We start from the raw sequence: 27,914 nt of genomic DNA, 5'->3' as shown, positions 1-27,914 counted from the left end.
AGGTATTACTATCGTCGTCATCATTTGTTAAGGTGAAGGTCACGTCCATGTGTGAAGAGTTAGCTCCTATGGGCCAGTGTTTTGTATGTCAGGTTTTCCTTGGGCACAGTGTACAACATCTGCGGTCTGGTGCTTTGAACTTGGCAAAATTGGGCAATCTTATCACTGACATCCACAATAACCATATTTTGCTCTTATTTTATTTTAGCCAAGTGCATGTCAGTGGAATTACAGACACGGAAGAGCAAAGAATTAAAGAAGCTGCTGCTTACATAGCCCAGAGGAATCTCCTTGCTAGTGAGGAAGGCGTAACAGCCAGCAAGCAGTCCTCAGTATCTAAGCAGTCCGTGTCCACGCTTCACCAGGAAGAGGCCTTTGAGAAGAAGTCAAGGAAAGTTGCCATTAGAGAAAAGGCGGAACAGCTGTCACTGAAAAAAACGGTAAGAAAAGACAATTTAACATAACTTACAAAAGTATAAGTGCCACCACTACATATAAAATGGGCTTCCCTGGTGGATCAGATGGTAAAGAACCTGCCTGCAATGCAGGAGACCTGGGTTCAATCCCTCGGTTGGGAAGATCTCCTGGAGGAGGGCATGGCAACCCACACCAGTATTCTTGCCTGGAGAATCCTGTGGACAGAGAAGCTAATAAGGACCTACTGTAGAGCACAGGGAACCCTACTTAATACTCAGTAATGATCTATATGGGAATAGAATCTAGGAGTGTTTACATGTATGTGCATAACTGATTCACTTTGCTGTGCAGCAGCAACTAATACAGCATTGTAAATCAACTAGACTGCAATAAAAATTAATCTTAAAAAAGTAGAAATGCATGTAACATTGTGCATGTGTGTAATAAAGATTAATTATTTTCAAATGAAGAAGTCTGTGGTCTTGTGGAGAAATAAGAAAAAAGGGGAAAAGACATCAAAATGTATAGTTCAAAGAAAGACAGACGTTATAGTTTTAAATTCTGTGAAATTTTAGGTTCTACAGAAATTAAAGTTCTTGAGAACCTTAAGAAATCTACCTTTGGAAAGTACAATATGTTGCTCAGGCTTATAATGTTAAAAATTAAGTGATATGTCTGTTTTTTAAAAGGGATAAGGGGAGTTCGTTTGCTCCAAATACCAAAGTAAGACTCCAAATGGAAAAATGATCATTTTGATTTCTACATTTCATTTTTGTAGCACATGTTACTTTGGTTTCATGTCTTGATAATTTTTTTTTCAGTTAGAAGAAACTGAGGCATTTCATAAAAAGTTGAATGAAGATAATCTTCTCCATGCTCCTGAATTTATCATTAAACCTCGTTCCCATACTGTTTGGGAGAAAGAAAATGTAAAATTACACTGCTCCGTAGCCGGCTGGCCAGCACCTCGTCTCACATGGTACTCTATCTTTTTGAAAGCTTCTCATAGAATTGATTACTCAAAGTTAATTTTAAATCCTGTGAAAACATGTGGATTTATGAACATGCAAGAGTCAGTGAAAGCATCTGTAAGTTCGAGTAAATTTTTTTAAATAGTGAAGAAAGAATATATGCATGGAAGGAAGAATGATTTTGCATCCATTATAATTTATTATGATACTTTATAGTTCATCTTATACAAATGGGTCTTTATCTTATATAAAGTGTTAAAATTTAGTCAGCATATTTATTTGGTAACATTTTGTGATGAAAAGCAATGCCACCTTTTAGAGAAATAAAGCCCAGAGGGCTTCATCTCTAGTCCTTATGTGAGCTGAGGTCCTAGTTTCTAAAGCCAAATAAAGAAGGGGATGGGATGGGGATCTATTTCTAATAGGAGGTCTGAAGAAACTTTCATTCCATAAAGAAGAAGCTCCCCTTTTTTTCTGTCCATTATATATCCTATTGCAATTGTCAATGACTTGGTAACCCCTAAAATCAGAACTCATATGGCATGAATGTCTGCCATGGAGAGCAGGAATCTGAAGAGGACTGTAAGCCAGTTTTAAAAGGTGTTTTCCGTCTTATTCTACAATGTGGGTATTTTGCATGCTGCTTTCTTACTCTCAGGAGGGTGTCGCAGAATAAACGCTGCAGAGAGTGGCACTGTTGCCCACAGGGAACCAGCTCCTTCTCCCTTTTCTGTCATTTCTAATGTTGTTTGGACACCTCGTTTACATAATGGAGGCTAACAAGATAAACCCTTACCTAAGGTTATTCTTAAGGAGCAAGTGGTGAGTTGTTTTTTTTTTTTTTAATTCACCTATAATATCAACCTGCCTGTGACCAAACTGGATTTACATACAGTTTTTCTTGTACATAAACTTTTCCCAGGGTTCTTGAGTTTGAAAGTGAGAGAATGAAAAACAAAGCCAGTTATTACCAAGATAAATAATTTATAGTAAACAAAGATGAGACGTGTAAGAACATATTTCAATGAAAATGAAGTTTAAAAAAACCAATTTCCAAGCTTTAAAAGTATGAGTATACTATCGTAACCTGGGCTTCCCTGGTGGTTCAGTTGGTAAAGAATCCGCCTGCAATGCCGGAGACCTGGGTTCGATCCCTGCATTGGGAAGGTCTCTTGGAGAAAGAAATGGCAACCCACTCCAGTGTTCTGGACTATACAGTCCATGGGGTTGGAAAGAGTTGGACACGACTGACAAACATAGTATGCTAGGAATCTGTTCATCTTTACCCCCTGCCTTTGTCTCTGCCTATTGGGTTACATAGATTGGCCTATAAAAGGGACATTTCCTCTTAAAAACTGATTACTTTTTACCTCAGAAAAAATTCAAACTTTCCTGTAGAAATTCATAAAGAGGGACTTCCCCAGCAGCCCAGTGATTAAGACTCTGCCTTCCAAAACAGGGGATGGGGATTCAATCCCTGGTTGAGGAGCTAAGATCCCAGAAGTTGTGTGGTGTGGCAAAAAAAAAGAAAGAAATACATAAAGAATAACAAAGTTTTAGCTCCAAGAAATATTACTTGATGAGTAAAAAAATTCCTCATGTTTCATGAATTAAAATGTACTACTGGTAAATGAATACTTGGAGTCTTTAAGTAGATATATTTATTACACAGTGTCCTATCTCTGTTTTCCTGATTTTTAAACATCAGAGTTAAAGATGACTTTCAGAAGAATACAAAGTGATCTCTATAAGATAAATATTAATTTCTTAAGCATTTACTGATTCTGTGAGATACACAGTCACTAGAATACAAACATACCATATACCACTGATGTCACTAAGCCAGAGTGATGAGGTTCCACAAAGGCAGAGCTCAAATTCCATTGGAGATTGAACTCCTCACATGGTGTTCTTGGGCTGAAAAAGGAGTAATTTAAAAACAAACAAAAAGATATAAACTCCACTGAAAAAATATGAGATGACTAAACTTGGCAACTCTTAAAATTCCAGTCAAATTTAAAAATAGAAACACTGTCAGTTTTTAGTTACCCTCACTAATGGGGCTGGGAGTATGATTAATCCCTCAAATCTTTCATGTTTGGCTTTGAAATATTTATTTCCTTAACATGTGAATTTTATGGCATCAGGGCTCATTTTAATCAAGACAAAAGCACAGAGACAAGATTTGTCTCAGGAAGGACTGGAAGGCTGTTCGTTGACTGGGACAAGACTTCTCTAGTTCCTGCACCCCCTTCAGTGCTTGGAGAACCCAAATCAATTCTGTTCAGAAACTCTTCCAGGAGGGACAAATCAGAGCACTTCACACAAAGCCCTGTTGCCTTACAAGTCAAGTGTGAAGTAAATATGAAAACAAAAGAATCAGTGGACCACTAAGAAAATAGTTCACCTTCCTTTAGCGAACAAGGTTTGCCCCTGGATAAAGCTGAAATTTGGACAATCAGCTAGCAGATAGCTAAGAACTGGCTCTGGCAATAGCTAAGGTCAGGTTTTGTGGGGCAGGAGGGTTATACAATTTGAGGAGCATCCTTTATAAAAAAAAGGTTATAAAGTTAGTTACATGCATTAGTTCATAAGGGGACCTGTGCTGATGAGAGATCCTGCAACTTCAACTTCACTAGTTTCAAGGTAAATCCACCTCTGGGAGTAAATTTCATGTGGGATTAATATATTATACCTTCCTGGATGTGTTGCCTTTTAAAAAATAACCATTGAATGAAGCTCTAATTTGCTTTGCAAGCTGCTGGTCCAGATTACGCAATCTTCAGTGAGCATCCTCCCCCTCAATGAACAGAGAACCCACAACTCAAGCGAGAACCAAGATGTTGGTAATTAATTTGCTGGCCTTGATGTCTCTTTGGTACCGAGCTGCCACCTCCTGGGCCTGACTCTGAGTACAAGTATGAGAGAAACCATTGAGAATGACCTTCCTGAATAGAAGAAGGTCAAGTACAGAAACAAGTTTCCAATGCTGCTGAGGGCAGTTGTGCTGTCTCCACTTGAGCCTTTAGGTCCTAAGCCACATCTTTCCAAGTCATGTGTGCCCTGGGTCTGACTCCCTAAGACTCCTTTCCAAGGAACGTTCAGTTCCAGGTTTCCACTGGCACCCTCAGGCCATGGAAATCCCTGAGGCTGAACAAATGATATCAACATACTGCAGCTGCCCTTCAGCCAGCCCCTGCATACTGACTAAATCTGGATGGAGTCTAGAGCGTACCTGAGGAGCGCTTACTGACAGGCGGGCCCATCACTCATCACCATCACTCATCACGGCCAGGTGCAGAGATGCTGAGCAGCACTGCCCTATTCCCAGTTCACCTTCAGAGCAGAAGGAAGCCTGTGGGCCCTGGGTGCAGGAGAAAAGTTAGTTGCAAAAGACACAGCAGTGAAGCTGGCCATCCAGAAGGAGGGCTAGCCAACAGAGAAGGAGAAATATATATGTGGTGAAAAACCAGTTGTTTAATTTAATAGGTTACATTTATATAATAACTTGTTTATAGGCAGTATACTGTTGTAAAGGGGGGAGGAAAAGCATTTATGCTTGTATCTTTATTACCTGCATAAAGAAGCTCTGAATGGACATATAAAACCTAAGGAGAACAGTTAGCTGTGGGGAGAAGCTGGGCAGAAGGCAGACAGGCGTGAGAAAAGAGAATGTTCCCTGGGCACCCCTATATTTTCTGATTCTTGGATCATATGCTCGCATTGCCTGGTCAGATTGTAAGAAGCTATATGAAATAGGGGAGAAAAGTTCTCTTTAAAAGAAAGAGAATTAAATTAGTTGCACCGCCTCTTTTTTTAGAGAGCCAGATTTAATTGCATTTTGATCCCAAAGTCTAGATTGATTTTTGTCAGTGGAAATTGGGATTATATAATCTGCAGGGAGCCTCATGCCAACTCCTGGAACAATATATTGTTACTATCACGTAACGCTCATGTGTTCACACACTCAGTGTCCTTGTTTTCGGATTTATATGTGGATCCTGGGCTACAGTCCATAGGGTTGCAAAGAGTCGAATGTGGCTGGAGCAACTTAGCACCTGGGTTAGATCCTCAGGCAAGACACTTAAAAGACATATTTGAAATTCTTCACATTATCCCTGAAGTCATTGCCACTTCAGGGACAGTGTGAAGACAGACACTTAAAGAAACTTGTCATTGAACATGATCATAGTTCAAAACCTAGGGATAAGATAGTATGAGAAATGTATTTTAAGAAGAGTCTGGAAATTTGGAAAAGTCTTATTTTATTTTTGCAAATTATGAGAATTCATAAATTCCATAGTAGAATTAACAGATGAATTTTTTACAAGATTAGAGTTATTCACAATGTATTTAAATTTAGCAATTACTGCCATATTATTGTAGGAAAACAACCTGCATTTAAAATATTAAAAATTATTTATAATTACTTTTGAAGTATAAGGGTTTGGGATTTTATTTTAGATTTTTCTTATTTACAATCCAAATTCTATGCTAATAGAAGAGTTAGCTCTCAGCTAATTGGTTTTCAAAGTGAGTAATGGCTGTTTGTTCAAAACAATAGGGTTGCATTCTAACCACACTTTTGAGGGAAGGGGATTCAACGTGATAGAGATCATCTTGGCAGCATTATTTGCTGACAAAGAAAAGTTAGAGTGAAGTCCTTTTGTTTGACCACATTTTACACTGCCAAAGAGCTTTCACTGTAACCCCTTGTTATCAAATTCAGCCTAGTATCCAGACAGACATTTGTTTGGGGAAATTAAGTGTATGTTTTACATACGTATATGAAGAATATTATTCTAGAAGTAATGTGTAACAGAAGTTCATTAACTAGTCGTTCTTACACTTCACATGAAAACGATGTGGAAAAGGGTGTACATCTAAATACTCACAAGAATTTCAGAAACCTGATAAATAGTCCCAGGGTATAGATTACTCTCTAAAATTAGCCGATGAGTGGCCAGTTTGGAATTTCACTTTCCAGAAATAACAAGCTGTGAAGTGTACACAGAGCAGGCCTCAAATTCTCCTTCTCTGCTCTGATTTGATACTGAAGACAGTCAATCACAAGTGGCTCTGAACCTGAGTGCCTCGCAAGGTGAATTCCTTGGAGAACAGACTTGAATAGCTTCCTCATTTAATCCTTGTGTGCTGCTTTAAAACAGGCACTTCTAAAAAAAAAAAAGAAACAAAAACAGGCACTTCTTACACTGACATATAGAGTCCCAGTGGAGAGAAAATGTGTGTGTGTGTGTGTGTGTGTGTGTGTGTGTGTGTGTGTGAGAGAGAGAGAGCGAGAGAGAGAGAGAGAGAGAGCGAGAGAAATCTATTTCAAGCGGTCACATTAGAAAACTGAGGGAAAGGCATTGAGATACTAAGTCACACAGGACTGGAATAGTGGTCCCCAGACTCTGGGATCTAGAGCCTGATGATCTGAGGTGGTGCTGATGTAATAATAACAGAAATAAAGTGAACAATAAATGTAATGTGCTTGAATCATCCTGAAACCATCCCCCGCCCCCTGGTTTGTGGAAAAATTTTCTTCCATGAAACTGGTCCCAGGTGCTGAAAAGGTTGGGGACTGCTGGACTGAAGGACAAGGAAGGTAAAGCAAGCCTAAGAGCTGCAAATGCTATTTTAATTTAAACTTTATGGAAATATGAACATCATTTTTGGTCAGAAGCCAGATCAAGTGTCACTCAGTTGTTTGGTCAAGTAGCACCAGCCACACACCTTTGGTGTGTTTTTTATATCTTCTTATGTTGGGAAGAAATACTGAAAATACCCCAGCACAAAGAAAACTGAGCAAAACGAAGCTTCTGAGTCGACTGTGAAATGACCTAAACCGATTCAGTCAGGAGAACATGCTCATGATTAATGTGTTGGACCCTGTCATTCATCCAAACTAGGAATGTTCCAAATTAAGAGCAGCCAGCAGATTGCTTTTTACAGCCCATCTCTGATCAAACAGTCCTGTCCGCCTGGAGCCCTGTGGAGGGCCAGCTGCCTGAGGCCGTTTGTGGACTGTCAGAAACAGCTAGGAATGATTCCCAAGGGAGGGGCAGAAGGCTGTGCCCCTACACCTGCTACACAGCTGCGATTCCCAGTCCACCCTCCCGTTTCACATCCAAGGAAACCAAGACAAACAGCCTCAGCATACCTTCTTCATCTGCACTAATTTTAAATTATCCGTATCATGAAGGATGGATTTGTCAGAACTCTGTTCCTTTGCCAAAATTCAAGAAGCACAATTGAATTTATGATGTTACCCAATGACTCTGTTCAGTCCAATTTAATAAACACTGCCTAATATTTTCCTGGGATGGCTGCTTCCTTGAGAGTGGGAATAGAAATCAATACGGATCAGACAGAATCCGCATCTTCAAAGCACTCAGTGACACTTACCAACCATAATTTGATTAACGTTATACCTTCCCATTTGAACCAAGTAACACTGATGTGAAGAGGAGGGAATGATGTTGTATGGAATTTCAGGGCGGAGATTATTGAAGTGGCATTTGATCAGAGCCTTGAAGGATGAGTTGGAATTTTGCTAGGTGGAGAATGGTGTATTTTTTAAAGTGTAGAAAAGGGTGCATTTTAGGGACATAGGGCGTGAGTGTGAGTGTGTGTGTGTGTGTGTGTACACAAGCTGGGGAGAGGAAAGAACTGGCTGAAGATTATTTCCTTTCTCTTTCCCTTTCTATAGCTTTCCTTGCTCCCAAATCTGCTTATAACCATGTCCAAAAATCTGAAGAAATAAAATGCAGCTAAATAGAGAACGGGGCTTTCCCGTTGGCTCAGTGGTAAAGAATCCACCTGCTAAGCAGGAGACGTGAGTTTGATCCCTGGGTCGGGACGATCCCCTGGAGAAGTTAATGGCAACACACTCCAGTATTCTTACCTGGAAAATCCCACGGACAGAGGAACCTGGTGGGCTACCGTCCCTGCGGTGGCAAAGAGTTGGACATAACTTAGTGACTAAACAGTAACAACAAATAGAAAACAGTTGGAAAATGGAAGCATCCCATGTTGTTGGGAGCCAGACCTCCTGGGTTCAGATCTCAGCTCTGCTGTTTTAGCTGTTAAAGCTGGGGCAGGCTACTTAACCATTCTGTGCCTGAGTTTTTTCATCTGGAGAATGATGTTAAAAGTAGTAGCACTGGGAATTCTCTGGTGGTCCAATGGCTGGGACTTTGAGCTCCCAATGCACGGGGCCCAGGTTCAATCCCTGGTTGGGGAGCTAGACCTAGACCTAGACCTCGTGTGCCATAGCTAAAGATACTGTACGCTGCAACTAAGAGCCAGCACAGCCAAATAAAAAATATATTTATATTCTTTAAAAAGTAGTGCAACCTTATGTGGTTGTTGTGAGGACTGAATTTACTAATCTAGACATAAAGTACTTAGAGCCTTTCCCGACTCTCAGTAAATACTCTGTTTCTATTATGGTTATTAGCATTATTTGTGATAACTATGCACAGGAAGTGGAATGTCTGAAAAGGAAACAAATGAAATTTAGCTCCCCTTTTGGGCAGAAAATGGCTTAAGCAGAAAAGCTAGGTCCAGCACCATCGCTGCTGGCTACTGAGAACATGAGGCTTCTCTGGTGGCTCAGACAGTAAAGAATCCTCCTGCCAGTGCAGGAGCTGCAGGAGACTTGGGTCCGATCTCTGGGTGGGGAAGCTCCCCTGGAGTAGGAAATGGCAACCTACTCCAGTATTCTTGCTTGGAGAATCCCATGGACAGAGGAATCTGGCTGGCTACAGTCAATGGGGTTGCAAAGAGCTGGACACAACTGAATGACTGAGCACGCACTGAGAACATGAGGATGTGGTGATGAATCAAGGTTCAGACTCAGGGGCCAGTGTCTCAGGAGCGGCCCCTCCAGGGAGCCCCTGCCTCTCAAGACTGAGCGGCTTCGCCAGGAATCGGCAGTCAGTAAAAGGGACTCTTTTAAGGTTCTATTTATCGGTAGTTTTCTTTCATGACTGATATTCTAAGTTCTTCCGAGCTGAGAGCTATGTTTGCTCATGACAGAATAAAACAAATATAATGAGCTTTCCATGCAATGACAAGGTTTTGAACAATGTTCAGGAACGTCAGTGGGAAGGATGTTTTGCTTTCATCCTACACGGACAGCCAACAAAAAACCCACTCAAAGCCTTCCTCTCTGTTGTGTCAACAATGGTTGTCTTTCTTTTCATTTTCAAGTTCATCTATTGAAGTATAATATGTACACAAAATAGTGTGGCATGGCATATAAATGTAGACCTTTGATTAATTTTTGTAGACCACCTACACCCAGGTAACAAGCACCAAAATCAAGAAATCAAACATTATCAACACCCAAGGGACCGCCTTCATCCCTGCCCCTTGCCCTGACTTCTAGCAGCATTAATTGATCTTTTCTTGTTTTGTACTTTACATAAAAACAATCATTATGCTCTTTTGTATCTGGCTCTTTCCACTCAAAATTATGTATGCAAGATTCAAACACAAGGTTGGGAATGGCCAACTTCTTGAGTGTAGTTTTTGTAACGGAGGAGGGAAGCACATTCATCAAGAAAGTTTATGATACTTGTAATGAATTTTATTTGCATTTATTGAGCAGACTCTGCTATTGACCTCTGTGCTACGTCTACAGATGTTTTTTCAAGAAGAACAATTGTGTGTGTGTTAATCATGAAGCTGTTTACACCTCAACTTACTTCACCTCGTTTCCATTGTCCCATAGGTATAAAAACCAGGTGCCAATAAATGTCCAGGCACATCCTGAAAAGTATGTCATCGAAAGCCGATATGGAGTGCACACTCTGGAGATAAACGCGTAAGAAACATCACGGTCTGTGTGTGTTGCTGACAATTGCTTGGCGGGGTGTTCTCCCCTCTTCCTCCCTACACGGTGGTATCAAGATGGGGGACAGTCCCAAGTATTGCTTCTCTTGGTGCACACCTATGAGTGATAATCATGACATTCTTACCAAGCCCATGTTACTGCCCAAAGTGATCTTTTGAATTTAGTCAAAGATGATGAGGAAAAATTCATTTGTATCTATTTAAACTTTTGTATGGGCTTCCCAGGGGCTCAGTGTTAAAGACTCTGCCTGCCAGTGCAGATGACTCAAGTACGATCCCTACGTTGGGAGGAAATGGCAATCCTCTCCAGTATTCTTGCTGAGAAAATCCCATAGACAGAAGGGTCTGAGGGGCTACATAGATCTATGGGGCCGCAAAGAATCAGACACGACTGAGCAACTAAACAATCCTTTTATGTACTTTAGAGTTCTTCTCAGGTATTACCAAGAAAAATCACTTACAAAATAGGCATTTATATTCAGCTGTCTTCTCAGAGTCCCAGATCTGCACCAGCATTATACACATTTGCCTTTAATCAGTGTAGACCAATGAAGTTTGAGGTGGGTGACACTGAATGTAAGCTGGACCTAGAGAAGTTGTTTTTTCCTTCAGCTCACCAGAAACTGTGTGGAAACTATGTGCCCATTCTGTCAACCTGTAGATGGATGCAGGGCCTGACATTGAGATATTTTTTTAAAGCAAATCAACAGCAAAAATTTTAAAGCAGAATCCACATCAAAGTTGCTAGGTCTTCAAAGGTGCATCATGTCTCCTAACATGGTTTTGAAATCCAAGCCTACTAATGTGGATGAAGAAGTTACACAAGCTCCCAGCATTTCCGGTTCAAATAAAACGATGACATGCTGCAAAGTCAAAGTAGAGTTTAAGTCATTCTAATCTCAGGAGATATATAGCTTTCTCAGATCAGAGAAGTTGGCACAGGTCATACTTGGCTTCAAGCAGAACCCTGAGACCCTGGGATTATCGCCAAGCAGGGACCCCTTCATAAAGACCCATCCATTCTGTCAGTTGGTGATTCATCCAAGTCGGCAGCGAGCTGTGTAGTTGCTTTATAATTAAATATCTATGGAAGAAGCAACCATATTGACCCACCTGGGATTCTATTTATGTCTGTAAAATTTCAACAAGAACTAAAATGTCATCAATGAAACTAAAGAAGAACAGTGAAGAACACGAACCCTGGCAATGATAAACAGCTTGCATTGAAATTTTAGCCTGTTCATCTTTGCATGAGAGCCTTTTCTCTCTAAAGTGAAAGTGAAAGTCACTCAGTTGAGTTGACTCTTTGCTACCCCATGGACTGTAGCCCTCCAGGCCTCTCTGTCCATGGAATTCTCCAGGCCAGAATACTGGAGTGGGTAGCCGTTCCCTTCTCCAAGGGGATCTTCCCAACCCAGGTCTCCCAAGACATCCCTGTGTCTGCATCATAACTTAGAGGAACTTCTGAATGGCGCTTCTTGTATTGTGTTGTGGGCCTGAACATTAAGAATTGAGGGACAGATAACTTGTTTGTACTTTGAGGCTAAAACAGAACCACACATTAGACAAACCTGAATCTGTTTGGGCATCTATAAGGAGAGGCTGTTTCTTTGTCTCTCCATCACACTATTACAGCCAGACTGAAACTCATCCTGAGGGAGGCCCCTCCAGGTCTTACCTGCTACAGAGGTACATGACCAGACATTTTCTGCCCAGATACAACTTTAAACCAATTTTTCATCACACTGTTCATGCTCTATATACTCAACACTTCGTTGGCTTTTATTTTTGGACATTTTAAATTAACTCAAGCTAGGGTCATAGTAGACTATAGCTGTTGGTATGTAGATCTATTGGCCTATGTAAAATCCCACAGGGAACTTGATTAGAAAGTGTAGCTTTGTCAAGAGTCCCAAAGAGCGGTGTGTTAACCGATGACGTGCTATGTGTTGTGTTAGCAAAGAGATCCTTGACAAAACAGTCAGGAGTTACATCAGCCAGCCTTATCTGTTGAGACGGAAGCCGTGGGTACCGAGGCCTCAGCATACTACTCCATTTTACCTAAAACAGGGGTCCCCAATCCCCCAGCTGAGGACCAGTACCTGTCCCGTTCCACGGTTGTTAGAATCGGGGTGGCACAGCAGGAGGTGAGCAGTGGGCAAGTGAACTAAGCTTCATCTGCCGCTCCCCATCGCTTCCATTGCTGCCTGAACCAATAGCCCCCTGCCTCTGCCTGTGCCCCGTCCCTGGAAAAATTGTCTTCCATGAAACTGGTCCCTGGTGCCAAAAAGGTTGAGGACCACTGACTTAAGGGACTTGAGCCTCCTTGGATTTTGTTATCCACGGGGGTCCTGGAACCAGTCCCCTGCAGACACTGAGAGATAACTGTACCAGGAGTGTCACTGCACCGGGCACTCATCCCATCCCTTCTTTCAGGTGTGATTTTGAAGACACGGCTCAGTACCGGGCCTCGGCGATGAATGCCAAAGGAGAAGTTTCAGCGTATGCTTCCGTTGTGGTAAAGAGTAGGTTTGCTGGATTTGTTTCATTCACAGTGTATTTTAAAAAAATTTATTCTCACTGCTAACATATAAACAGGTCAAGAAGCAGTTGTCAAGAATTGCTGCTTTCTTTTCTAGGATACAAGGGAGAGCTTGATGACACTCGCTTCCATTCGGGAGCATCCACCTACCCCCTCAGCTGTAAGTCTGAAAATATTTTTGCTGTGTCATCTCTGTACAATACTGTATAATAAGCTATTCCATAACACTGAAATAAATGCAGGTATACTAAGTCGTTTCAGTTCTGTCCGACTCTTTGTGACCCATGGACTATAGCCCACCAGGCTCCTCTGTCCATGGGATTCTCTGGGCAAGAATGCTGGAGTCGGTTGCCATGCCTTCCTCCAGGGGATCTTCCTGACCTGGGGATGGAACTCATGTCTCTTCCGTCTCCTGCACTGGCAGATGGATTCTTTATCACTAGCGCCACCTGGGAAGCCCAAAATAAATGCGTAATCTATACTATAATATGTGATAGTATGTATGTAATGGGTTTCCCAAGTGGCACTAGTGGTAAAGAACCTGCCTGTCAGTGCAGGAGACATAAGAGATGTGGGTTCAATCCCTGGGTGGGGGAAGATCCCTTGCAGGAGGGCATGGCAACGCACTCCAGTATTTTTGCCCAGAGAATCCAATGGACAGAGGAGCCTGGCAAGCTATAGTCCATAGGGTCGCAAAGAATCGGACATGACTGAAGTGATTTAGCACATGTACATAATACCGGTAGTTAGTTTTATTTTTTTAGATTCTTTGGCTACTGTATTCTCCTTCTGCTTATAACTGCTTTATTCTGGTTTTATAAAAGCCTGGATGTGATGGGCTAAAAATGACACATGCTTTTAAGTCTTTCTTCCTTAAGCTGAGAAAAATCATTATACAAACCTGCAGTGTGACTTAACCACACGCACATAAATAGAACCTGGACTGTATCAGGGCAGTCTTATCTTTCTATATCCAGTGTAGCATCATCTCCTTCAGAAGTCTCTGTCGGCCCCCTACTGTACCCCAGCCCCCACCTACTTAGGTTATGTGTCCGGGTGAGGCTGTGACACCTCTGTAAGGGCATCTACTCACTGGACACTAATTGTTAACTGTTTGCTCCCACTGACCCATGAGCCACTTGAAGGCTAGGCTGGACCTTTTATCTTTGGACACTAGAACTTGATGCAGAGTAGTATTTGATGATGAATGAATAAATGCATACACTAATTTACAAAATGCAGTGTAAAATGAGCTCTAAGTGTGGTTTAATAGCAAATTCTTAGTATTCTGATCCCTAATAATGTATAAATTTGTGAACTTCAATCATGTCATCTGCATCAGAACTTTTCATGGGAAGCAATAAAAGTAAAACCCTTATGGTTCTTCAGTAATTAGATGCTGACACTGTTCAGACCGGAAATGGTAGTCAAGCCCCAAATTTTTATTTTCCAAACATTAAAAAATAAGTGGTCATTTTGAAAATGGTTTTGGAAATGGGTCAGTTTTTTACCTAACTGATTGCCTTGATGTCTCTCCATACTTCATGGAATGGCTCCTAATATTAATATGCTCAGTTGTAATCATTGGTATCAATCCCATGCACGAGAAGGGGTGCTGGGTGGGAATGAGGAGGATCACATCCAAAATCAAGTCCTTCTCTTGTCATTTGATTTATATTGAGATACAATAGCTGGAAAATTTGAAACTGTGATTTATAAATCATTTGATAGATTTGTTGTGATTGCTTTCGGCCTGTGCTCATTAAAATGCTTATGTCTCTTTGATGAGAAAAAAATAAATTACTGATGTTTGTTTCTGTTGTACCCAGTTGCCGTGACCCCTTACGGTTATGCATCCAGGTTTGAGATCCACTTTGATGACAAATTTGAAGTGTCTTTCGGGAGAGAAGGCGAGACAATGAGTCTGGGCTGCCGTGTAGTTATCACCCCCGAAATTAAACATTTCCAGCCGGAGATCCAGTGGTACCGAAATGGTGAGCCTTAATGATGAATTCTCACTGAGGCTCATATTCATAGAAGGTCACAGACTGGACTTGGTCCCAAAGCATGAATGTCTGTAGATTGCAGTTCTGTTTACCAGAACTGGCAGAAACTAGACAGTAGAGGACATAACATACTGGGTGTTACAAAAGTTTTTACACATATTTTAGAGTAGCAGAACTTTTATAACATGTTTGTGGAGATCATAATTTCTTATCACCGTGTAATACAGGGAAAGGATTACAAAAAATGTATTTTCATTTTACAAGTTGGATATATATTCATTTTGTAAGTTAATTTTATTTGGTAAGATAAAGTGAAATACAGTGAAGTCCTGTTGGTTCCCAGGCACTGTGGGTGGTAGTCAGCGTGCTCACCACGCAGCTGGCCTAAACTTCAGTGTCCGTGTGGGCACCGGGCAGGCTGGGCCATCGTCAAGCGATGGCTAGGACCAGGACCTGAGCCTGGAGTGAAGCCAGTAGTAGCTGCAGTGGTAGCTGCAGCCGTGCTGCTGAACATGGCCCTAGAGGAGAGGAGAGACCCCACCAGATGCAGCCTGGGAGCCCCCAGTGGGAGCCCAGATCCCCTGTCCATCTCCAGGACCCGTCTGTGTGGGGTCTGCACAAACATGAACTTCCTGGCCTAAGCACCATGACAGGAACAATCACACAGTAAACTCTGTCTATAAAACATTACAAAATAGAAGCATGTATACAGACATTGCAGTAAGGCACATAAGGCAGTTGCTAGAATTCTTCTGAGTTTGGACTCTCTGTTTATGAAAACTGCTACAACATTGCAAAGCAAATATCCACAGGCTTGGAAATAAAAACCAAATTTAAAGATTGCCACATTCAGTGAAAACGAACACTATTTCCATACAAAACTTTGGATGAAGCAGTTATTAACAAGAAAGATTTTTCTGAGTAATTTTTCTCATAATCGAAGGTACAGTAAGAAAATGTATAAATAGGCATTTAAATTATATACAAATCATAAAATCATCACAAGTTACAGGACATGTAAGAGGAAATATTTAAGATGCCATTATGTAAATATATATTTAAAATTAAATTTAGACTTACATGAAACTATTTGTGTAAGGAGATAGATCTTTTAGAAAAAATTGTTCCTCAAGAATTGCCAGCTCTAGAGTACAAAAATTTATATTTTAAAATAGTTTATCAGAGGATTAACCTAATGTTAATTTTATAACCATAACTATATAATTGTATATAGTATAAAACTGTATAATACTGTAACTATATAGCACTCTTAGCAGCATTAATAGTTGCATCAGCAGAAAGATCTTTCTCAAAATAAAATAAATCAAAACTTATTTGTGACTTTGCATTTGCAAAGATTGAATGATGTTACTTTCAATTTTATTAATTTAAAATAAAGTTGCTAAAAGTATAAATTTGATGGCCTAATAACTGAGGTTGCCAAAAAAAAAGTCAAAAATTCTGTATTATCAATCAACATATTACAAAATAAAGTATTGTTTTGTATGTAAGAATTATGGCATGAAAATAATTATTTTCTTTCAATTTGTATTACCCTATTATGTTTTATAGATAATAAACTAGCTTTAGAGGAAACAGTTTTATATTTTAGTTCCTTAACTGTATTTTTTTCTTCTGCTTTTTGAGCCAGGAGCCTTGCAGTTTCATTTTGCACTGGGTCTTCCAGATGATATATCTGGCCGTGGTTCCTTCACTTCTGGTCTAGCATTTTAACCAATATAAATATGACACAATGACTCAAAGCCCTACAGACTTCCTCTGATAGATAGCTTTCAATATAGAAGAAGAGGAAAGAGAGAGATGGGGAGAGGAGCGAGTTGCGGGGAGGGAGGAAGAAGATAGTAATGGAGAAAGAAGTCAGTAAATTTGTTTACATTTTTCCCCCCAGGGGCACCTGTTTCTCCATCCAAATGGGTGCAAACACATTGGAGTGGAGATCGGGCAACACTAACATTTTCTCATCTCAACAAGGAAGACGAAGGTCTCTACACAATTCGTGCGCGAATGGGAGAATATTATGAACAGTACAGTGCTTACGTCTTTGTTCGAGGTAAGGCCTGCCAAAAAGCAGAACATCTGAGAATATTTAAAACACTGAGTCCGTATCAATCTATCCAAACATATTTTGGGTAACGATGAAAGAGCTGTTTGAAAATTCCTCCCGGGACCTCCCTGGTGGTCCAGTGTTCAGGACTCAGCGCTTCCACTGCTGGGGTGCCAGGGTTCAATCCTTGGTCTGAGAGCTATGATCCCACAAGCCACATGGTGCGGCCAAAAAAATTTAAAAATTCTCCCAGATGATGTAGCACAGGGATGTTAGCATCTGGTAACATTAGAATGGATGTAAAAAGGTTAACCCTAAAAGCACCAGCCTGAAGGTGACCGGTTTCCAGACTGCACTGCCATGCCTAGTGTCAGTACCTTCCTCTTCTTCAGCGAGCCACCAGCGCAGTCCTCTGCAGGTGCTTGAGAGGCTACATCCTCATGATGTGAACGAAGAGTCATCTCAGTTTAAAGAAGGAACAATAAAATAGCAATGGGGATTCACTCTTGACCTGTTTTGGAGAGCTAATTTACTATTTCATTCCAGGCCTTCTCTTATAGCTTTAATGAACCAGGAAGCAAAATGCTACAACCGAATCTTTAAGACAAGTTATCATTGTTGATTTTAAGAGTCTTTCTTTTCTCAGCAGTGTCTTGAACGGGTAGGGTATGTACAAGTGGAAATGTTCTTGCTACATGAGATCTGAGCACACTTGGAAGACCATGAACATGTCCTGGCCACACGGGAAGTGCTCTGTTTTCTTTTATGTGACTGTCAGTCAGGTGTGGCCACACGAGTAGACAGAGGAGGGACTCAGGAAAATAGAGTGTATTACACTCACAGGTCCTGGAGCACCACACCAGGCCACACGGGGAGGCAGCCACGTTGCTTGCTCAGGAGGCAGAAGGGTCAGACAGGAGAGCTCAAACCACAGTCTTTACTGGATTTCCTGTGGAAAAGGCAAGGCGGGGTGGGATAAACAATTCAGGATCAGCTAGGGTGAAGAGTCTCAGTGGACCCTAAGCCATAGGGGTCGTGCCTAGTTGTCTGGTGCCTGGTGCTGAGATGTTAAGTCAGAGGAATATTTCCTCCTGGGGTACATGGCTGGATGAAGGAGGTCAGCCCTGGACAAGTTAGAGTTGGCTAGCTCCAGAAGATGGGGCAGGTAATCTCTCCCCAACCAGAAAGGTTTGTTTTTAAGATGTCAAAACATCACAATTTACAGAGAATAACTATATAAACAATATGGGTAGACTTGCTAATTTTTTTTTAATCCCTGACACTAAATAGAATCATGAATATCTAGGCATTTTGATCATGGTGGACTTTAGAGACCATCCAGGTATCCTTAACTGGGATCCACAGACTCCAGAGGGGTCTGTGATTAAAACTGTACTTCAGTGTAATTGGTTTCTTTGGAAAGCTCATGTATTTTATTTATGTGTTTAAAAGCATTATTCTGAAGAAGGGACCTTTATTCTTTCCACTTTGCCAGTTTTCCAAAGAAGTCTAAGGCTCACAAAATGTTAGAATTCCCCTTTATTTTAAGATGCAGAGACTAAAGCTCAGCAAAGTAAATTGATTTCCCAAAAGCCTCACGGGCTTCATGGGTGGCACTAGTGGTAAAGAACCTGCCTGCCAATGCAGGAGAAGTAAGTGATGCAGGTTCGATTCCTGGGTTCAATCACAGGTTCGATCGAAGGTCGAGAAGGGAATGGCAACCCACTCCAGTACTCTTGCTTGGAGAATCCCATGGACGGAGGAGCCTGGTGGGCTACAGTCCATGGGGTTGCAAAGAGTCAGACATGACTGAAGCGACTTAGCATGCATGCAGAAATCTCACAGTTATTTAGAAACAGAAGTGGTACTAAGATGCAGGTCTTCTGGTGGCTAACCGAGGATTTTAGTCAGGGAACTTGGCTGAATGGAACTTGAAAACAAGAAGTTTATTTCTGTCCTTTGTCCATCAGTGTAGAAGGATGGTCCAGATGGTCCTGCTCAAAGCACTAGTTCAGAGCCCATGGTCCCATCTGTGTTGCTGCTCGGCCACCCCTGTGTGCTGCCCCATGCTCCCAGGCCAGCCTGTGAGAGGGGAGATGCAGAGAGGCACACAGCACTTCTTCTTGGTGAACACATCTCCATGTGTGTTGGGAGCTGGGGTGATGAAGTTCCAGCTGGACAGCATGTTACCCGTGGAAGCTCAAAAGGGTTCCAGTACCAAAAGGCAAAAGGAGGAGTGGACACTAGGGACGGTCAGCAGTCTACACCACAGCAGTACTCAGCAGTAATAAATGATCGCTGGGTTCTGCCTCAGATCAGCAACTGATAAAGATACATGAATCTACCAACTGAAAACCGCATATTTTGGGAAAAGTCAGATCTTGAGAGGGGGAAAAAGAGGGTAGCCTTCTGGGTCATTTGCAGTGAAAATGGACACATTGGAAGTTATCAGCAAGTATATTTATTGAGCCACCTTGATAGTCCTGGTCAGATGAGAACTGAATAAGCAAACAGAGTCTTTGCCTCCGCTCTCAAGTGTCTTATCTGAACTAGAGTCTCTCTGGTGACTCAGAAAGCACTGAGTTATGCCTTGAGGAGTCCCTCTGTGCTCTTTTCCTAGGAGCTCAGACACAGTCCAGGGTCTCCTCAACAACATTTCTCAGTGGCCATGCCAGGGTCATGGTCCTTTGCAGGTTGAGGCCAAATTTCACATTGCTAACTGCAGACAGATGGAAGGATTGAAGTTTATCATTAAGCTGGTCTTCATTCCACAAAATGAGGGAAGATTCTAAAATGTATCAGATGTTGAGAGAATTGAGAAGATTCATGGAAAGATGAAATTGCAAAGACGAGCCTCAGAAATCGAGTTGTGAATGCAACTGTTAGAAGACGATTTCCCTCGTAAATTTATTTTAGATGCTATATTTTGGATTCTTTTAAAAAATCTTTGTTGAGATGTAATTACACACCATAAGAGTCAACCATGCTAAGTGGACAGTGCTTTTTGGAATATTTATAGAGCTGTGCACCACCAGCCCCCCATCTACGATCCATCTTTAGAACATTCCCATCACACCCCGCCCCACCCAAGATATTTCTTGTGTCCCTTCCCCACATTCATTCCCAGACTAGCCTCCAAGCAGCCACTAATCTACTCCCTGTCACTGTAGACTTTCTTTCTAAACATTTCTGAATATGTGATCTTTCACTTTTGTCTTTTTTTTCATCGAGCATATGTTTTCAGGTTCTTTAGGATGGTAGTTTACTTCTTTTTATTGCTGACTAGATATGCCGCATTTTGTGTGTCTATTCACCAGTTGATAGACAATTGGATTGTTTCTGCTCTCTGACTACTCTGAATAATGCTGCTATGAAGATTTCTATTTTTATTCATTGACCTAGGCTGTCATTTCTCTTGGTTAGATAGCTACCACTGGAATTGCTGGGTCATATGTTAAATTTGTGTTTAATTTTTGAGAAACTGCCAGTGTTTTACGTGACATTTTATTTTATTTTTTTTTAAACTTAGAGCTACATGAAGCCATTTCCATGCTTTTTTTTTTAGAGCTCTGGTATTTTGTTGCTTAGGAAATAGCTTCTGAACCAAAATGATCAGTGCAGAAAGCACCATATGTCAGCAGAAATACATTTCAGAGATGTACACTTTTGGTCAGGGTTTTATTACATAGATACTATATATTCTTTCTGAAAAAATATATAATGTAAATAAGCAAAAAAGGACAAAAGAAAAGCTATCATAAGTCTATGATCCAGAGATATCCAAAATTATCATTTTAATACATATTCTTCAAGACTTCTATATATTCTCCCCACCCTTCCACACATACATGGTGGGGGGAGCAGAGAAAGATGATAAAGTGGTGAAGGATGGGATATAAATATAATGAAAAAAGAATTACAGTTGACAGATAAATGGATGAAAAAGTTTTTGCTAATAAAGCAATAAAATTGATCTATCACATTCAAAAAATTTACAAGGTTTTTAGAATCCATTAGGATGAAGGAATGGATGGATAAACATGTTGTTGGTGAGTGTAAATTGGTTCAGCTTTTCTCAGGGCATTTTGTCACTATATATCAACAGTGGGCACTTTCAACAGTTCTAGTTCTAAGAATTTTAGTGGACAAAACTAAGAAAGGAATATTTGTTTTGGGGAAGTCTGGAAGGGATCTAGGTATCCACCAATCAGAGTTGAAAATAATGTGTAATAAATAGTCCATAAAAACAATGGATGTACTGCACAACAATGAAAGCTAATGGTGTATATGTGAGTGCTAAGTCACTTCCGTCGTGTCCCACTCTTTGCAACCCTATGGACTGGAGCCCTACCCAGCTCTTCTATTCATGGGATTCTCCAGGAGAGAAGACTGGAGTGGGTTGCCGTACCCTTCTCCAGGGGATCTTTCCAACTCAGGGATTGAACCCATGGTTCTTATGTCTCCTGCATTGGCAGATAAGTTCTTAACCACTAGTGCCACCTGGGAAGCCCCTAAGGGTGTATACTTATACTAATTAATATGAAAATATATTTTAAAAAACAGTTTACATGAAACTATATAGTCCAATCCCACTTTTATTTAAAAAATAATCACTTGAAAAAATTGAAATGTAGTTGATTTAGATTATGAAAAACAAGCACTTTTGAGTTTTTAAATGTAGAAAAAAATCCAGAAAAGTTTAGGCCAATGTATTAATAGTAGCAATCTCTGAGTTATGGAATTAAGAGGGATTTTAACATATATTTTTATTATCATATATTTTTTAAGCATGCACTACTTTTATAATAAAGATAAACAATAGAATTACTTACATTTTGAAAAAAGTTATTAAATAGCCTGTGCTACTGCTAAGTCACTTCAGTCATGTCCGAGATCAAAATATAAAAGAGGAACAGGCTAAACTTTGGCCTAGTCAATCAAAGCTACAAAAAGTTTGACTATTTGGAGCATTGGGAGAAGAAAGGGCAGAGGCTAAGAAGAGAGTTGACGTTGACCAGCTGAGTGCCGTGGGCCAGGCGCCCTGCAGCAGCTGACGAAGGCAAGGGCACAAGTGTGAAGCAACGTAATAGTTCCAGATTTGACTTCCAGCAGCTGCTATACAGAATATGTGTTTTGAAAGATTTTCAAATCCATACAACAAATGGCATATTCCAAGCAATTTTCTAGAAATACTGAGAAATGGCTCTCTAAATGCTTACTGTCTGCCAGGCTCTGTTACACACAATGAATTTACCTATCAGCACCAAGTTTACCAGTTGTCACACTACGGGCCTTTTGCTTTAGAGAAAAAAAAAAGGAGGGCATGACTAGAGGTTGCCAGCTGCCTTCATTGCAGCTGAGCAAATCTTAGGCCTGTTAAGGTCAGCCTTTCTACCTCCTGCTAGCTCCACTCTGGGGCTTCCCAGGTGGCTTAGTGGTTAAGAATCCACCTGCCAAGGCAGGAGACTCAAGAGACACAGTTTTGATCCCTGGGTCGGGAAGATCCCTTGGAAGAGGAAATGAAAACCCACTCCAGTATTCTTGTCTGAAAAATGCCATGAACAGAGGAGCCTGGAGGGTTCCATATAGTCCATGGGGTCGCAAAGAGTCAGACATGACTGAGCAACTGAGCATGCACACAGCTCAGATCCACCGTCACCATCAGCTGACCTTCTCCCCAGCATCCAGTGCTCTGAAAGCCTGGAAGGAAAGACGTTTCTCCCCTGCCCTCCCCAAATGCCCATTTGCCATCGTGTGGCATGCATGGATTCTGCATTGTTTCAGGCACGATGATTTAGTTAGATTCTCCTATAACACTTACATAGGACATATTACCCTGCAGGTTCATGAGTTCACACAAGTTCATGGGGCAAGAAACAGAATGTTCAAAACCAAAATGATGTGAGCCCTTCACAGATAACACACACCTATTCAATTCAGAAGCATACAAACAAACATCTCAGCCCTGTTAGCAAATATTTTGGTGACTTACAAGAGTTACGTAAGTGTAGCTCATTGGAAAAGAAAGTGTTTCTTATTAGGTCAACAAGAGTGCTTTCCCTGGGTGAGTGGCTCCTGCAAGTCTCAGCCTCCTCTCCTACTAATTCCAGTTATTAAAGTGCTGACCGGATGTCAGCAGGAATTGGCAACTGTGGATCTCCTCCCCCAGGGATTCTGCCTATTATCTTAATCGTTCTCACTTAAAAGACTATTAAATGGCTATTTTCATTCCCCTTCCTTTCCACCTAAAAACACCCCCAAGTCACTAATTTATCTGTGCACACACTGCTGAGGGGACCCACAGTCAGCAGATCCTGTTTCATGGGCAGTCACTGAACTCTGTTTCTTGTATAGTCCTGGACTTTTGCTAAACTCAGATAAACTAAGCTCAGTTGTGGGTATTGCATCAGAGTTCCTTTCGCAAGTATCTTCAGTTTGGGAACAAACATTTAATTAAAATGAATGTTTTTGTTTCTCTTCCAAAATGGTAGTCCCAGCATAGGGATGGGCAAAACTTCCTGGTTCTTCTTCTCTTGTGGATCCAGAAGGTGACAGAAGGGGCCGTTTGCTCCCCCTTGGAGCCATTTATAGTTTCTGAGTAACGCTGCACAATAATTATGTTAAAAACAGACATCCTAACATAATTTACATTAGACTTTTCTGAGAGCAGTCTCTGATGTCTCCATAGTTATTTTTTATTAGAATATTTTGGGCAGGCAAGGGCCATGAGGCTGAGGTCATGGGTCGTTTTCAGAGCCCTTTCTGACATAATGTTCCTTGTACTGATGGTGAAAAGCACACATTGTTATTTTGGTAAGCAAATTACAAAATTGATGATTGCTCTACTGAGGCCAAATGGAGATCCCTGGTGGCTCAGTGGTAGAGAATCTGCCTGCCAAGCAGGAGACATGGGTTCCATTCCTGGGTCAGGAAAGAGGAAATGGCAACCTACTCCAGTATTCTTGCCTGGGGAATCCCATGGACAGAAAATCCAGGTGGGCTATAGTCTGTGGTGTGTGGGGTTGCAAAAGATTTGGACACAACTTAGCACCTGAACAGCAACGACAGTAATAAACAACTTCTTGGCCAAAGTCGTAGCCACTGCAGCGATGTGTAAGAAAGGTCTGCACTATGACCTTGGCTTTTGGGGCTAGCAGAATGCATCTGAGAGGGCTCACGGGGTCCTTCTGTATCCCCCCAGATGCCGATGCAGAGATTGAAGGAGCCCCGGCCTCTCCCCTGGACGTGGTGTGCTTGGATGCTAACAAGGATTACATCATCATCACCTGGAAGCAGCCAGCTGTGGATGGAGGGAGTCCAATTCTGGGATATTTTATTGATAAGTTAGTATCTAGTATGACTTTGGTTAGAGTGATTGGTTATAGACATGCCTGCTTGGTTTCTCCCACCATTTCTTTTGCTCTTTTTTTTGTTTTAATATACTGATTTTAATTTTTATTTTATTTACTTATATTTTGATCGTGCCAGGTCTTCGTTGCTCTGTGGGCTTTTCTCTAGTTGTGGCAAGCAGGGGCTACTCTCTAGTTGAGGTGTGTAGGCTTCTCATTGCTGTGGCTTCTCTTGTGGAGCACAGGCTCTAGGGCATGCAGGCTTCAGTGGTTCCAGTTCCCAGGCTCTAGGGCACAGGCTTAATAGTTGGGGCGCATGGGCTTAGTTGCTCCATAGCATGTGGAATCTTCCCAGATCAGGGATCAAATCCACGTCCCCTGCAACGGCAGGCGGATTCTTTACCATTGCACAACCTGGAAAACCCTCTTCCACCGTTTCTTGGTGAAGTGTTTTCTTTACCAGGCTTGTCTCCTTCTTTTTCTCTCTGTCTCTGTCTCCAAACAGATTAGTATGAATATATACTCAACTATCTGCTTACCTCAATTTCAAAGATAATTCTTCAATTCTGCTACCAGCCCAAGTCGCTAATTTGACAAGAATATTATGAATCTGTACACCTGATAGAGGCTACTTCGGAAATGAAATAGCTGGTGTTTAACACACGTAATGTCCATGTTCCTAGTATGTCAGTAATTTAAGAATATTAAATGATAATACTCTAGGGACACTAACAAAATTTTATTTACATCACAAGAATCAAGCTTGACAAAGAAATAAATATCTATAGTACTAAACTATGTTTTATCTACAAATTGTTGCTGTTTACATTCTCCAAAATTTAGAGGCTTTATATTTATAGTAAATGGGCCTTACACATGAATTTGGAGAAGGAAATGGCAACCCACTCCAGTATTCTTGCCTGGAGAATCCCATAGACAGAGGAGCTTGGCAGGTTACAGTCCACGGGGGTCACAAAGAGGTGGACATGACTTAGCAACTAAACCACCACACGTGAATTAGCCAGGGAGCTTGGCCAATGTACACAGCAAATTTAGATTATTGACCTTAAACCATTATTGTCTTAGTTTCTTTTCAAATAGTTGCTCCAGTTCTCTTCCATTTTTGAGTAATAAAGTCTGACTGTAAAAACCACTAGGAACACATAACCTGTGCCACAGTAGTATAACAGGTTTGTACCAAGCTGGATTAAACTTAATATTTCTAGAAATAAGTAAGTATATGCCTACTGGGCTCAGAACCAACCAGAGAAATAGTTATAATAAGTTATACACTATTTAGGGCTTTCCTAGTAGCTCAGTTGGTAAAGAATCCGCCTGCAATGCAGGAGACCCTGGTTCGATTCCTGGGTGGGGAAGATCCCCTGGAGAAGGGATAGGCTACCCACTCCAGTATTCTGGCCTGGAGAATTCCGTGGACTGTATAGTCCATGGGGTTGCAAAGAGTTGGACACGACTGAGCAACTGTCACATACACTATTTAACCTATACTAAATGCTTCCACATTATTTCATCATTAAGTAATGATGACTTGTGAAATTTTAGGCAGGTTCTTTTTCATCCTTACAGTTTCTGCATTATTGTCTTTGGTAGATTTGCAAAGAATTTTCAGACTTTGATCATTGAAAGACCAGAGACAATCAGTACATCTTGTTTTCTTCTTGCTTTAGCCATAACGAAAATAACCATAATGTGGTGAATATTTATTAAGCATTTGCTGTGTGCATGGCACTGTTCTAAACACTTCACGTGCCTGCCCCATTAACCCATAGCCTCTCTTTGAGAGGTATGTGCCGTTATTACAGATAGGAAGCAAGTAGCTGACCCATCGCTGTGTCCTAGTGGCGAAATGGTAAGTTTGGGTTCTTGCTGTGAAAGTCTCCAGAGCAGCTGCTCCCCACCTTCCTTTCTGCCCACATGAGAGTTTGGAAGTGAGTTCCAGGACCACTGGTCACCGAGACAGTATCTGCTCAGGGGAAGAGGGAGCTTCCTGGCAGAATTCCTGGAGGCAGGGGAGTTCTGTTGCTTGTCCAAGCCTTCTAGCTCTCCCCGCTGGCCAGTTCACAGCAGCTCCAGAATTCCTACAAAGGAAAATTCAGGGGGAGGGAGTGGAAGGCATAGACTGAAGCCTTATTTGATACCATTTCACATAAGATTGAAGAAAATGTCCATTTCTCTCAAAGAATGGAAGGGTGATGGCAAGGAAGTGAAAATAATGTACCCCCGCCCCCACTCCAACTGCCTTTGCACTGCCATTGGCACCCTCCTCCCCCTTGAGAATCCTTTGGGCAATTATACCCTTTGGACAGAGAGCCGAGTTGGGGAAGTGATAAAAATTCAAAGTGCAGTGCTCTGCTCATAAAAAATAGTGAGTTACTTACTGCTGCATTCTGAAGTCACACATTGGGCCCCTCAGACTCTATTGATCAGGCCAAAAGCATGATATGGACTGTCATCTTTTTCTCCTGGGATGTGACCCCTCTCTCCCCAGCCGTCGGCTGCTGTAAAGGCCCCCAGTAAGAAATCAGAAGTTCCAGGGACTTAGCCTTCCCTTGCCAGGCCCAAGGATTTCCCTACATCTCATCAGTCTCATCTGATAAGAAAAAAAATACAGTGCCCATCTCGCTGTTCCACCCACACCGCGTGTAGTGACCACCGGTGAGCTCTTTCCAGACTATAGTACAGAGAGGTGTCTTGTAAGGTGTTAACTTTCTTAACCACAGTTCCATTTTTAAAAGAAAATGCATAAGAACGATAAAGAAAGAAGTCACTAGTGGTAGAACTGAAGACCTTATCTGAGGGGGATGTTTGGGGGGTCCTCCCCCTTCTGCTATGTAAAAACTGTGCATACCTGCCTGCTTCTTTTTTCCCCCTGAAAAGCTCCTCTGCTTAGCACAGGAGACTCCTCAGCTGCCCGCTTTTAGAGAGGTGGAAGGATGTACATGTCTCCATGAAAGCTCTGAGGCTTCTTTCCTGTTAGAGTAGATCCGTTGCAATTGAGTGGAGCTGAGTGCCTGCAGCTATGTATCTGCTGCAGGCTGCTCCAGGTGGAGGTTTTACAGAGCGAAGCCCTGAAGCACTGGGGTGGCTTTGCAGCCCTGACGCCATCTACTTAGCCATCCTTCCTCTCATATTCCTGTCCTCTCTCTCTCCCTTAGATGTGAGGTGGGCACAGACACCTGGTCTCAGTGCAATGACATTCCTGTGAAATTTGCTCGTTTCCCTGTCACTGGGTTGATCGAAGGCCGTTCTTACATATTCCGAGTTCGAGCTGTGAACAAAGTTGGGATAGGCCTGCCCTCTCGAGTCTCCGAGCCCGTGGCAGCTCTGGACCCGGCTGAGAAAGCTAGACTGAAGAGTAAGTGTTTCTCATTTTTCAGAATGACCTTTTAAAAATGATTGCAGTAGATCCCATTGCAAGGTTATTCTTCCCCTGTCCACCAGAGGGAGAAGAGAATAAGAAATCCTTCACTGATCAGAAAAATGCCAGGGGGAAGAAAACAAAAACAAAAACTTTTCCTGTTTTTTAATTTATCTATTCACTAAGGGGTTTATTTTATTAAGAGTCTTTGCCTTATTTAGCTGAGTTCCAGGCATTGTGTTTGAAATGAAAATATGAAAACCTGGAGCTTGAAGAGCATTTTTATTCATTTTATTAGAACACTTCAAATATACTTTTTTTTT

General features: G+C 41.5%; 1 protein-coding gene across 2 annotated transcripts in view; it reads left to right on the top strand.

The window, feature by feature from the left end:
- Window positions 1-27,914, top strand: part of MYOM1 (myomesin 1) — a 117,010-nt gene that overhangs the window by 24,346 nt on the left and 64,750 nt on the right. For both annotated transcript variants that reach the window (XM_015103648.4, XM_015103647.4), the window contains exons 4-12: window positions 209-440; window positions 1,239-1,396; window positions 10,129-10,221; window positions 12,687-12,775; window positions 12,890-12,952; window positions 14,622-14,786; window positions 16,708-16,869; window positions 24,065-24,206; window positions 27,389-27,588. In XM_015103648.4, coding sequence (XP_014959134.3) covers window positions 209-440; window positions 1,239-1,396; window positions 10,129-10,221; window positions 12,687-12,775; window positions 12,890-12,952; window positions 14,622-14,786; window positions 16,708-16,869; window positions 24,065-24,206; window positions 27,389-27,588 — 1,304 coding nt within the window. The remainder of the gene's footprint in view (window positions 1-208; window positions 441-1,238; window positions 1,397-10,128; window positions 10,222-12,686; window positions 12,776-12,889; window positions 12,953-14,621; window positions 14,787-16,707; window positions 16,870-24,064; window positions 24,207-27,388; window positions 27,589-27,914) is intronic.

The sequence above is a fragment of the Ovis aries genome, chromosome 23, assembly GCF_016772045.2.
Source record: "Ovis aries strain OAR_USU_Benz2616 breed Rambouillet chromosome 23, ARS-UI_Ramb_v3.0, whole genome shotgun sequence".
Taxonomy (NCBI): domain Eukaryota; kingdom Metazoa; phylum Chordata; class Mammalia; order Artiodactyla; family Bovidae; genus Ovis; species Ovis aries.
The sequence above is the reverse complement of the archived record's forward strand: the minus strand, read 5'-3'. Positions and strand labels throughout refer to the sequence as shown.